Source organism: Molothrus aeneus, chromosome 1 (assembly GCF_037042795.1).
Source record: "Molothrus aeneus isolate 106 chromosome 1, BPBGC_Maene_1.0, whole genome shotgun sequence".
Lineage (NCBI taxonomy): Eukaryota > Metazoa > Chordata > Aves > Passeriformes > Icteridae > Molothrus > Molothrus aeneus.
In genome coordinates, this window is record NC_089646.1 from 81,036,746 (window position 1) to 81,050,537 (window position 13,792).

The window sequence follows — 13,792 nt, forward strand, 5'->3', positions numbered from 1 at the left end:
TATTCCAGGCTGGCAGCTCTGCATGAGGAGCTCAGCTGCAGCAGTGTGGCAGAGCAGTGTCTCTGATACAGTCATGCTGTCCAGTTTTCCCTGCAGACAGGACTCACCTAACACAGCACTGAGCCTGCAAAGTGCCTGTAGGACAGCAGGGAAAACAACATTTTTCTTCCCAGACACAGGTTTCCTCTGGCTGGCATTGTTCCATGCTTCCAGGCATTTACAGCTTGTCTCAGTGTAACCAGAAGACTCCTCTACTATGTTTATATTTTTTACTAGCTCAGAAGGGCTTTTATATTTCCTTAGTGTTTGAAGTCTAAACACTTATATTGCATTAGTGTTTGTGGTATTTCACTAACACTTGTGGTATTTAATTTTGCAGAACTGGCCAAGATGTGTTATCCTACATTCTTTGTCTAACAAGTTCTTGCTACTTCATTCTTTTTAGAGAAAATCTGTAGAAAACTCTGTAGAAAGAAAAGTATTTTAAATTAACTCTTTTGTGGAGCTGAGCTTTGACTCTGCCTTCTCTTGGATCCTTTATCAAACTCATATGATACTTGCAGATACACAGAAGTACCACACCACCTTTCAAAGAAAACTCTTCCTTTTCCTTTCATCCACACTTAAAGACACTTTTATGAATACATGGATACCTTTCCTGTGTTTCTCAATCAAATGCTAAACAGTTGAGCTGAGCCTTCTTACTTTAGCTCCAAATAGCAAGATATCTAGGTTTTGTAAAGAAGAAAAAAGAAAGAAAAGAAGCCAAATACCGCCTGAAAGGCTCTTTTTATGAACAGATTGAATATGTCCCATTATCTGCTACTTTTGAACTTCAGAAAACTAATAACAATGGATTCTGCATAAGCTTCCCTCCTATAGTAATAGAAACAGAACTTCAAAACTTCTCCATGAGCCAAGTTCTGAGCTCTGGTGGTTGCTGGCAGCATCTCTTGTTGCCAGCAGTTGGTCTGTCCACACACAAGCTGTCCCAAAGATGAGGCCTCATGTACTGAGAGGCAAAAGACAAAAAAATCCCCAACCCTCATATGTGAGAGGATATTACAGGATCAAGCTCAGAACATTATACATCCAAAACGTGTGAACCAACAAAAGCCCAACCGTGAGTCATTCCCATTTTGCATCATCTTGCTTTCAAATTGCTCCCCATGGAATTTAACAGACATGATAGAAAATAATAGAATTGAAAAATGGGAACTATTTCCACATAGTGGGTTTTTCCCACAGTGGATACAATTTGAATTGCTAATTCACTGCCAGATGTGCAACCACAGACACTGTGACAACAATCCTCTTTCTATGGTACTTGATTATTTCTTCTTGTGACTCACTGAGGATTATATCAGGATTATATACAGGATTATATCTAGCCCAGGTTGGAGGGTTTCCATTTTTGTATTTAATTAAAGAACAGTCAAAAACAGGTAAATTCAAACCAGTGTGGCATAATATTTAAAATAATTTAGAAGGGTAACCTTGAGAGAATCTTTATTTATGAAAACATTAAAGGTGAACTCCTGTCTTAAATAAGGCCTGTGGGAATTCTTCATTGCTTTCACATTCTCCAGAGATTTTCTATTCTATTTTTTAAAAATCTACTGGCAGTTTTTAGCAACTCTACCATTAGTTTTTAGTTAGTGACCATGTATCACTTCTCTTTAGAGGAATAAAAATGTGTTTTAATGAAATGTAATTTTACATAAACTTGATGTACATTCGGGTCCTCTGGTGGGAAGCAACCAACACCTGTAAAGTCATACCAGAGTTACTACTCCTCTGTGAAGTTGAAGTACCACCAAAATACAGAAGTATTACAGTAAAACACCTGATTTTTGTTGGTCTCTGTCAGACAGTGACATTTTCCAAAATGTATAATGGAGTTTTGGGGGTTTTATCTTGCTGTCTATTTCTTCTTGAGTAGTAGATCCAATTAGATGTTTTGATTGCTTGAACTGCCTGTTCAACTTTTTTTAGTTTCAATTTATTGTCATATTTTATATTCCCAAGCATAAACACAAGACTGTGTGACTAAAATTAAGATGATGGCAAGAGGTTTCTGTGCCACACACAAAAGGGAACATTAATGCCTCTTTCAAAACCCTTTTGGAAATGTCCCCTGAAACCCAGCACCAAGTCAGACTGAGTGAAAGATGACCAAGTCTCACACCTCTGAAAAGGGAACTCCCTGATGAGGGGCTGACATCCCTGTCCCTGCCTTTCCATCTGTCAACACTGACTCGGGACCCTCCAAGAGCCCAGATCACCACTTCCACCACCAGGCAGCTTTGAATCTGGTGCCTGAGACAGGAACATTTTTTATTTCTTCCTCAGAGCCCTTGCCTTGAGACCTAAAGCCTTGATAAAATGAGGTACCACTGTTGCCTTACTGGCACTTAGCTTGGAGCTGAAGAATTTGGGAATATTGGGGCTTTTGGACCACTTCCTTTCCCAGCAGACTTGAAGTCCAGTACCTCCTATAAGCTACTGAAACTCAACAGAAACCCATTTTTTCAGAGCAATCAGATGTTCTGTAGCAGTGCTGTCTGCTTCAACTTCCTATGATTCTGCAATAAATTTTCCCTGAGGAATCTTTGGAAGCTTTACAAAAGGAAATTAGTGCCAATATTCCTTCTTGAGCAATTCTTCTATGAGAACATAAATTTGAATTTCCTCATGGATTGAAGGCATTAGCAGCGTCAATTTATGCACAGTGAAATAAAGCTCTACTATTTTCTAGGAAAAGGCAGTAAGGCATCCCAAAGTCCCATGTGTTATGGACGTGTTATGCTAAAAACACGTTATACGTCTGTCAAAATTACTGACAAAAGCTGTCCAGGACAACCAGTCTTGTTAGGTTATCATGGGATTTTAAATGCAGCTGCATTTTTAAATATCTGCAGTCAACTTGTCCTCAGATGGGTAACCAGGATCATCCCTGCATCTCTGAGGAGCCCTGCAAGCCACACACTTGATTTAAGACACTAACATGAAACGTTGCTTAAAGCAGAACAGAAGATTGATGTGACCTTTAATCCTGTACTACTGTCAGACTAAAAACACCTCTTCTGTTCCATACACTTCCCATTAAGCAATTTGTCAAAATTCTTCAAGGAAGCTACTCTTCATCTGGTTTCTCTAGAAGCTGAAACTATCACTTGAAAGTAGATTAAACTTGTACAACTTTCTCATCTGGTCTCCAAATCTGTATTTGTCCATTCCAGTAGGACCTACATCTAATTAGCTAATGCTGCTTTTGATACTAAGTACAAATTTTTTCATACTACCTGTCAGCTCCATGGAGGACACAGCCTGCTCTGGCCATGCATTTCCAGCAGTGCACTAAAGACCTGCATTGCCATTCTTTATTTCTACACACCCTCAGGGTCTTTATTAATTGTTCTCTTTAATCTATAGAAATTATGTTCTGTGCACATACTTTTTCTCCAGTAAAGTTATTCTAAAGGATTATTTTTTGTGCCAGGTTTACATAGGCATTAGTCACCTAACACTGCAGATGAATACAGACAAGAGGAGGCAGACAGCTAACCTGCCCACGCTCTTCTGATAATGCCTCTGAGTGCCTACCTGCATCAGTCTGGTTCATGCTCTGGTTAGCTCACCAAATTCCCTCTTAGCCAGCTCACTTCATATTTTCCATGCTTTATCTATTCCTTTCTGATGGCTAACCTTGAGCTGTAATTACTTTACTTGAAGAACTCCCCCCTTTTTTGACATCTATAATTCTTTGCTCACTTCCTTTTTAAGCACAAACATGTATTTCCAGGGACATTTTTACTGCATTTGAGGATTTCTGTACTTTTTTAAGGATTTAAATTATACTACTTTTGTTGTCTTTTTAAAAGTACTTTCACTCCAAAAAATTCCCTTTCATTGTTTAGTGTCATGATGTTAAGTTTCAATACAATTGTTTCCATGAGAATGCTTTGTATAAGATAATATGAAGGAACTGAAGCTGTCCATGAAAATAATAATGAAAAAATATTCTGAGCACTGTAGGACATGATGTTCTTAAAATCCTTTGTCTGACATGGGTTAACTTGGGTTAGCTATGTGCCATGAAAACTGAAAAGCAACATGTGATGGGGGAACTTCATTCCTTACCAGAAAATGTTAGAGTCCTGATTTTTTATTTTTACAAGTTAAGATTCTGAAGATAAAAAAAAAAAAAAAAAATATATATATATATAAAGAGAGTTAATGGAGTGTTACACAATCTCTGGCACTTTTTGTGATACATGACTTTTTAGAAAAGCCTAATCCAATACAAAGTTCCCTCACCCAGAAAGTGGGAATCGAACCACTGGCTCCCTGTCCTTCACAACCAATTGCAATTTCAGAAGCCCAGCCCTTTGGCAAGGACAAATTCAGGTGTCGGCTCCATGGAGGATTCACTGTGCATTGCTCTGAGAAAAATTCTGAAGGGCAATGCTCCCTAAAGTGTGTGAGTTTCCCAAAGCAGTTTCACTGCGGCAGCACGGAGCCTGAGGAGCAGCCTGCACCACCAGGAAAGGAGAACATGACAGGTCTGATGCCTTGGATACTGTCATGGAGCCAGCGTGGAAACCAGGTGAGTGATGCCATTCCAAAACATTCACTCACAGGGTACAGTGCACAAACAAGCCTAGGCTGCAATCAGAGAAACATTCCCACAGTTATGTCCATAGCTGTCTATGGAACTGGACAAAAGACTCATTGAGCAATGACAGAAAAAAAAAAAAGAATAACTGAGAAAAACTACAACAGAATATTCTTGCTAATATGGGCTATATCACATGTAAGATCAACACAAAACCTTTCTGCAGATCAGCTGCAGTGATTATTTTCAGTCTGGCAAAGGAACGTTCTTTGCCTTCTTTTCTCTCTCCCCCATCTCTTAATGCTTTCTCTATTGTCATGGCAAATTTCTAAATTTTCTTGTATTCTGTAGTTAGGTAACACCAGATTTTGAAACTCTGTCTTTCTAAGTATAGATATAATCCTGGTCACCAGGCAAAATTTGATATTTTTATCTCATCATTTTAACATCACTTAATATCTGAAATTCTAGAAATTTGGCAAGTGAGGGAGGAGAATCAGTCCCCATGTGGTAAGGTGAAAAGTAGCACTATTAGCCAGGTGATACTAAGGTGTCAATCAGGTCAGGAAATTTCACCAATGCCATGATTTTATTTTCCCTTGTCTATTTTCAAATCCCTCTTTACTGTTAGGATAAACAAACAAACACTGAAGCATTAGAGGTCACCCTGCACGATGTAAAATTAGTATATTATATGCTGTCATAATTATTTCCAGTGTTAGTTTGGGCAAGGAGAGGAAATGAGCAGTACCAAACCAGTCTTTCTGAAAATTCCATGGACAGACAGCAGTGCAAGAGAAGATGAGGGGATCAGCCACTTGGGGATACTCCGCAGTCAATGATATAGAAACTGCTTTTGTCTTGACAGTAATGAAAACAAGACAGGGAAGGTACAGATCTTCAGGCTACATGTGGTGACTTATAAATCAGATGTTGTGGAGTCTGGTTTACTGCAGGAAGGTGGATTTAATGAAAACTTGTGCCTGGCAGGAGGTTCTGCAGCTCACAAACAGACTATGGGGAAAATACGCTTCTGAGAAATGTCACAAAAAGGCACTATCCAAGCTTGGCAAATTGACTCTAAAGAGACAATTGATGTATTTTGGCACAAAGGGTGCAGCAAAATAAGTAAGGGTACCTCTGGATCCCAGCATTTCCTGGAGAGTTGCTTCTACATCTTAAATTTATACACTTACACTTCAGGAACAAGGTAAAACTTATTAAAAACAAAGTAGGCTCATTGTGCCCAGTTTAGGGCATTTGGAAGTTTTTTCATGTTACATTTTGTGAGCTGATTTTATTTACTTTCAGAATCAAAATATATCGTGGTCTTACTACAATATCTTGTTACTTATTTTGTCTGTTTTGAACAAAACTTGATTTTGAAATTGTGAAAATGAAACTACTGTACCTACGTACCTGGGGTTATCAGATCAGGATGGTGAAAATAGTTAATATCCTCAGATGGACAGCCCTCCCCTTCACCACCCCACTTCTCAAAAAGCAAGTTATTCTTCATTCTCTGCCCTGTCTCATGGAAAAGAAATTAAAACTTAGAAGAAACAAAAGTCTAGTTTATTTGTTCACAGCATGGAGAAAAAAAAAGAAAAAAGTTAAAAAAGAAAGGTAAAAAAAATTTAAAAATAAGAAAAAAATAGAGCTTTCTAACAAATGTATACAAGATAACATTGTAGACAAACATTATCCTGGCAAAAGAAGATGCTTAAAGCCAATAATAGTTTTAGTTTCAGCAACTAAAAAACTTAATGAGAACAACAGGTATGTGTAAATTGTTCTGTTACTTTGTGGAAGCAAAATTGTCTTGTTCACGGATAACATCAAATGATTTATAATGAAATTCAAGAGAAAAAAAAATCCACAGAAAGGGCAATAAAAGGCCTGTGTGAATTTGAATTTCCATTTGTTAGGTAAAGTTCTCTAAAAAAGGTGATTTTCCTTTGCAAAATAATGAGAATTTGCCTCAATACCCCTGAGCAGGAGTCACACCTGAAGTTTCCACTTCCTAGTCAAAAGACTTCTCCCATCCCATTCACATCTGCCTGGAAAAGACCGAGTGTCCTGCTCTGTACTGCTGTGACTGGGGCTCTTCACTTCCTCTCTGTGAGGAAGGCAGAGAGGAAGTGAACTCATGTCTACCACATCATTCCTGTAGCTTCACAAGTTGCTGAATTCCAGAACTTTTTCCTTTGTATTCATAAAAAAAATGAAGAAAACAGAATTTTATGCCAATTTTTAATTTCAGGTCAAATTGAATATTTGCCTAAGTAGATGATCTTTTTGCTTTGTTGGGTTTTGGGCTTTTACAGTATGAACAAAGAGAATAAACTTTTGGATTCAAACTATGCCTCTTTTCTCTGAAGCTGAAGAGATAACGAACAATTTGGTTTTTGGGAGGAGGATGGTGAAGGGAAGGCTGTCCAAAGAGGAGAATTTTTGCTGCTTTCACAATCCTGATCTGATCACCTTTGCCAGAAGAGCAGTTGCAGGATGAGGGCTGATGCTTGTGCTGAACTTTGTCATTCCTGTTGACTGACGTCTGCAGAACCCCAGCCCTGAGAGGGAGGGTTCCTGCAGCTTCTTGCCCTCTGCTGGGCAGGAAGGCCACTTTTCAGAGGGGACAGCTCTGGGGCACTTGGCCCTTAATGTCACATGTATGGGGGGCCAAAGCTCCCACATCATCACACACTTGAGACACACTGAATCAATGGACCTCAGCAGAGGCTGGAGCCCAAACCCCTCACAGTGTCAGGGCTGGGGTGGGGCTCCTGCCCAGGCACAGCACTTATATATGGGATAGGTGTATCTGCAGGATATTCAAAATATCCTGCAATGTACAACTGGATCTCACATGTTACCAGCTAAAGTATAACCACATCATACCCTGGCCTGGGCAGAAGAGTTGATGTAAATTATTTCTGTCCTGTGTTGCTCATTCCCACCCTCACACCATAGGTTGCTTCTCCCTCAGCTGTGTTAATATGATATTTTGTCTTTTTAAGAAATTTACAATAAGTCTGATCACTGAAATTCTGTATTAAAATCAATCCTTTGGAGAAGAAGTAAAGATTTTTTTAGGAAAAATCCTAGAAGTACATATATCTAAGCCACAAGGAAAGCCCCTCTCCAGACAGAACCAAACACAAATCATGGCATTCTTTTTTGACACAAAGACAACTTATGTTGCCAGAATATGCAAGTTACTTGCCCAATTAAAATAACGCAGGTTTCCTTTCATAACACTGCTGTCACGGATTAGTCACAGAATTGTTTTTGCAGATTCTTTATGCAAAATAACTTCTTAAGTTTAAAACAAACTATAGTATTGGTAATCTTCTATACCACTGTTCAAATGTCTCAGAAACTCATTAACCAGAAAATCTTTCCCAAGTTTTCACCTTCCGATTTAGAGAAGTACACTTCTGTCTCTGCAATTAACTGAGTAACAGGAAAAAACAGAGCCACAAAACTTGTACCGATACAAACCCCAAAAATAGATTATCAGCAAGAAATAAATACAAGGAGAACTCTGAAAAATGCTGATTTTAACACAGGAATACCCTGAACCCTGCTTGGCAGTCTAGGAACCAGGAACAAGCTTATGTTTTTGGGGGAGCTAAAGGAAGAAGAAAAAAAAACTGAAAAAAAATTTACTAGCAGTTCAAAATTTCAAGGTGAATATCATAAAGTACTGCAAGGGATGAACAGCCCAGAAAAGAGGAAGGTTTTTTGATGCTGAACACAGTCATTACCAGCGATGTCCCTCTCTGTCCCCAATAAACAGAGGGAAAACAAGACCCAATTCAAAACTGATAGCGGGAAAACCCGGAATCTCTACCTCTGTCTCCTTCCAAATACCGGACCCTTCCTTAGCCAAAGGCGTTAAGTCAGGGCTGGCAAGTCACACCCACCTCTGCCCCTCGCTGCCTGGGGTCCCGTCCCCCGCGGGGCTGCAGGGCAGCATCCCAGAAGCGGGAGGGGCGGCACTCAGCCCCGGCACGGCTGCTGCCCCGGCTCGGCTCCGCTCGGCGCTGGGGGCGGAGGCGGTTGCAGCCGAGCCGCGCTGCCCCGGGCGGGGTGCGGGCTGCCGGGGCTGCCGGGGCGGCGGGGGCGCGGCGCGGGATGCTCAGTGCTCACCCTGCGGTTGCGGTCGGCCTCCCGCACCTCCTCCTCCTGGGGGCCCTGGCGGATGAGCGCCTTCAGCACGATGCTGTTGTTGGTGCAGCAGGCTCGGAAGAGGCTGAGCGCCTCGGGGCTGTCGCGCTCGTCCCCTTCCAGGGACCAGATGTCCTCGTCGTCGTCGTCCAGCCCCCTAGGAGGGTAGAAGGAGTCGTCTGAAGCGATGCTGCAGGTGTCGGGCAGCTCGGAGAAGTCCTCGTACTCCTCGCAATCCTCCTCCTCCTCCACCTCCTTCTCCTCCTCTTCGTCCGGCTCCTCGGCGGCAGCCTCCGCCGCCCCCTGCTCGGGGCTGCTCTCCGCCCCGGCGCCGGGCATCTCCTTGGCGGCGGCGGGCGCGGGGCAGACGCGCTCCCCGGGCAGCTGCTCGCCGTGCCCGGACAGCAGCACCATGCCGGGGCCCCGCGGGGCGCTCAGGGCGCCCGGCAGCCGCGGCTCTGCCTCGCCGGCCCCGGCGGCCGCTGCCCCCTCACGCAAGGGTCAGCCCCCTCCCGCGAGAGGCCCCGTGGCAGCCCGGCCGCCCCCCGGGCCGGGGCATGCCGCCGCCTGAGGGGAGGCTCCGCGGGGGCCGCTCACCGCCGCCGGCCCGGCCCGGCCCGGGGGAGCTGCCGCCGCCGCGGGGAGCGGGGAGAGGCTGCGGGCGGGCAGGGCGGCTCTGGGGAGCGCAGGCACTTGTCGAACTCCCGTCCCGTAATCCGCTCAGCATCGCTGTGAGGAGATTGGGGCTGGGGTTTAGCGGCGGGGCGCGGTGCCGGGGCGGTGTGCGGGGGGAGCGGGGGCGGCCGCGGCTGCTCCCTGCGGGCACCGAGCTGCAGGTGCGGGACCGCAGCTCCCCGAGCACCCCCGGGCTCCTCAGACTCCTGGGCTCGGAGGGGCCCGCGGCGAGCCCGCCTGAGGGGGCAGAGGCGGGAGCGGCCCCGGCCGCCGCTGGTCCTTCAGCACCAACTGCGTGGTCCGAGAGCCGCGGCTGCAGCGATGTACGCAAAACTTTTCAGGAATACAACCGGCCTGTGCGGAATTCGTCTTTTGAAATAAACACTGACACTAAGGGGAATGACTGCACAGAATTGCAATGCTGTAAAAGCAAGCAATTCATTAAATCAGCCCTGGCGCTTTAGCAGCTGTAGAGATATCAGGCACGTACGTTTTATGGAAGGCATTTGGAGATTAGGTTGAGAGGAATTAATGCATGTATAAATTGAGTTCCTGCTTTGTCACAGTTCCTCTAAAATCTCTCTTCCCTTTCAAATGCCAGGGATTAGCACTGTTCTCTGGCAGGGAAACAGTGGGGAGAAGTCCTTTGGCCAACAAAATAGGGTATTTGCTTTCTTCAACAGCCTTTTGAAGTGAATGTCATATATTTGACATCTTTCAGCAAGTGAATGTCCAAGGTCCAAGTCCCTGTCTATCTGATGGGAGAGAAAGGAGGTGGTATTCCTGCAGGACGTGAGGCAAAGTATGAGCCACATTTTTTACACTAAAAGAACATAGGAAAGAAAAGTAAAATGTAACTGTGAGTAAAGGGCCCCAAATAGTAGGTGTTTACAGTCTTACAAGAAATCATTGTGTAAATCAGACATGATGGGTGATACAAAGCCCAGCAGCTTCTTGCTGAATCCTAACTGGCAGGGTTATCCCAGTGCCCAGCAGGAGGATAACTGTAAGCAGAATTAGTATTAAATAGTTCCCTGATTGGCTGCTTCTGCATAGGAGCTAAACTGGGAAAGAAGGAGATTAAACTATCCCCTCACCTCCAGACACCTCTGAGATCACAGCTGGTGTAGATTACCAGCTTGCTCATGCTGCCTGTCTCCCCTTATTTGCTTGGGTAAAGACAGGCCCTTTCTCCACTGCTGCTGGGTGTGTCTGCTCCCAAATCAAGCACTTCTGAGCTGCCTTTATCTGCTGCACAACAGCGCTGTAGGATTCACTTTCTACACTTACTGTCTATCCATTTGTTATGTATTTGCATTCACAGAGTTTAGGGGCTCCATTCATTCAACTTCTTGTTTTCTTGTCAGTAAGTGCGGCCAATGAGCTGCTTAACAGAATGCTACCTCTTACAATAGCACTTGTATTTTGAGAAAACTTCATTTTTGCCTGAGATCCTGCAGCTGGTGGGGAGCATTTGATTTTTCTCAGCCTGAACTCATCAGAAAAGCCCAGAAAGACTCGACTCTAGTAACTTCAAATAGCAGAAAAAGGCCCCAAAGTAATTCTACTACAGGGGAACAAAGGAGTTTTTTTTGAAGATTCAGCTCATCTGTAAGAATTCATTAATCAAATATACTTGCTTTGTTTTTTTCTTATATAATCAATTCAGAAGAATAAATATTTACCACATTACCAGACTGTTTTTTAAAATGCTATGTGGAATTTATTAGCAAAGAGGCAGGGACCACTAACTCTGAATATAAGGAAAACCAAAGCCAACCAAAAAAAAAAAACAAAAACAACCCAAAAAAAAAAAAAAAAACCAACCTTGAAAAACCTTCATGCTAACTAGGGGGAAAACACAGTTATACAGGAAAAAAAAGTTTGACTCTCAAAAGTCATCCTTTTTTTCTCTCCGTGTTCAGTTTACCTTATCAGCTAATTAATAGAGGAAAAATGTATCAGTTTTCTCCCACAGCTGTAGTAATTCTGCAGGGAGCTTGGAGATGAGAACTGTTTTCTCTTACCTCAGCCTGTCACTTTCATCTCTTCTCTCAAAGAACAGTGCTATACTGCTTAAGCTTTCAAAGCAAGGTGTCAGGCTGGAACAGGGCAGACATGGTGTTTCCCCTTGAATTTTTCACTTTTACAACTGGTATTGAGGCTGTATTTCAAATTATTTAACCTGCATGCATCTTGACAAAAAAGCTGGTGCAGCTAATCGGGCATAAACTGTTACTTGACTCCTTAAGATGCTGATGCAGCCATTTATCTTGTCACACACAGCTGCCCACCAAGGCTGCTCAGCTTGGGCACAGTCATAGATGTAAAGCAGATGATGTCTGGTTTCTTGATTCTTTCAGTGACACAGCTTGTATTATGTGACAAACAGGACTTCTTGTCCCTTGTGCTTCAGTGTGTAAATCAAAACAAAAAATTTGTGAGGAAAGGCCACAGAGTAAGTCTGCAGATTCTTTCAAATTATCTAAAACAACCCCTGTTTTCATGGCATTTGTAAGAGGACAGCCTCAAACTTTCATCTAGAAAAGAAATCACTTAATGTAATTGAATTTAAATGCTGGTATTCCTAAACTTTGTATCAAAATCTCAAAACAAATACCCAAGAATTATGAGTCATTATCACTATCCGTATCTCATTAAAATCTATTGCTGGGAATTACCAAGGCAGGAAATGAAAATACTCAGTGCAGATACCTGGCCCTATGCAAACAAAGCTTCCCTTGAAGAAAACCAATTTTTGGAATGACTATATCGTGGGATGCCCCCAGTTTACCTTGTCAATGGTAATATAACCATTGCATTTATAAAACACTCTGAAATTGAGATTTAGTGATATTTATGTGCAATAATAAAGACAAGTAAGATAAATAGTAAGACTCAGTGAGTTTTATATGTTCTTACAGTCAACAATTTAACCTAAGGAAAAAAATTCATAATACATTGAAAGCTATTGCCAGTATTCTTAAAAGATGAAATCTAGTCACTACAAAAGCATTGGTTTCCAAAATAAAATAACTTTTGTTTTGGCTGTTTCCATTACTCAGGTGTCTAAAATTTCTGAATAACAAGAAGCCTGGTTGTTTAGTTTTTACCCATCTGACATCTAAACACTCATTTTTGAAATTCAGGGTGTATTTTTCTCTTCCTTAATTGACCTGCCTGTAAAAATCTCTTAGGTAATCTGAGGCTGAGTGAGTATTTGTTGGTAAGACATTTAAGCTGTTTAGGCACCTTGCTGGTGTATTCCCACCAACTGGCAACTTCAGCCGCTTCAGTGATCCAAGGGTTTTACAAACTCTTGGTGGCATACCAGGTAGGTTTTTCTGCATCCATCTGGCTCCTCACTCATTTCTTTGTAGGTTTGTGCTGGGAGTGGGTGAAAGGATGGAGCAGCATCTCCTTACCTGGCAGCACCTGCAGTAGTTGCAATACCACAGTGTTAAACATGAGAGCCAGCTCACTCACCCCCTCTCTCTGTTTAGCAGCTTGTAAAAACTGTGAGATGCACAGAAAGGGTTTCTGTGAACACTGGAGCTCTCTTTCACAGCATTTCCACCAGCACCACTAAAGGAAGCATTCAGAGCACAAGGAAACCTCTCTTGAGCAGCCTCCTATCTTCACAGATGGGAGAGGAGCTGAAGCCCTCAAAAGGCCAGTGTGGGGAGTGGGTTTGGTGACATGACCTGGGTTTGGTGACATGACCTAAGTCAGCATCATCCCAGTGCTGACCTGGTCCATGCCAAAGGCCACCACAGGTGGTCCATGGAGGAAATGTGGGCACTGAGGGAAACAAGGTGCTAAAAGAGATAAGATACTGCTTTTTACTGATAGCATCCTTTGGAATTTTGGGGAGAGACTTTCAGAATTACTGCATCCAAGCCTCACACTCGTCCTCAAAACAGAGTGCCCGCATCTTCAAAAACTGTCTGCTTGAAGTTAATCTCAAGAGAGTTTATAGGCACAGATGTAAGCAAACTGGTGTCTGCGGTTGCTGAGTTCTTGGCAGAGCTAGCAGGCTAATAAATCCAACCTCTTGTTTATCATGCCTAATAATAATAATAATAATAATAATAATAATAATAATAATAATAATAATAATGTATTTTTGATTGGGGTGGTTTTCTACGGCTGTAGCGGGACTGTAAGCAGGCTGGCTGCTGTGAGGCATCAAAGTGCAATTAACCTAGTCAAAAACTATCAGGTGGCGTACTATTGGCAAGGTGTGTCTGAAGAAGGCATTCAAGGTAAAGAATTAAGCTGAAGAAATGATTAATAAAATGTTCCCTCTCAACTCTAAAGAGCCAA

General features: G+C 42.7%; 1 protein-coding gene across 1 annotated transcript in view; it reads right to left on the bottom strand.

Moving 5' to 3' along the window:
* Positions 1-9,205, bottom strand: part of ANKRD33B (ankyrin repeat domain 33B) — a 44,876-nt gene extending 35,671 nt beyond the window's left edge. The window contains exon 1 of the mRNA XM_066545677.1: positions 8,774-9,205. Within this exon, the coding sequence (XP_066401774.1) occupies positions 8,774-9,205 (432 nt within the window). The remainder of the gene's footprint in view (positions 1-8,773) is intronic.
* Positions 9,206-13,792: the final 4,587 nt, after the last annotated feature.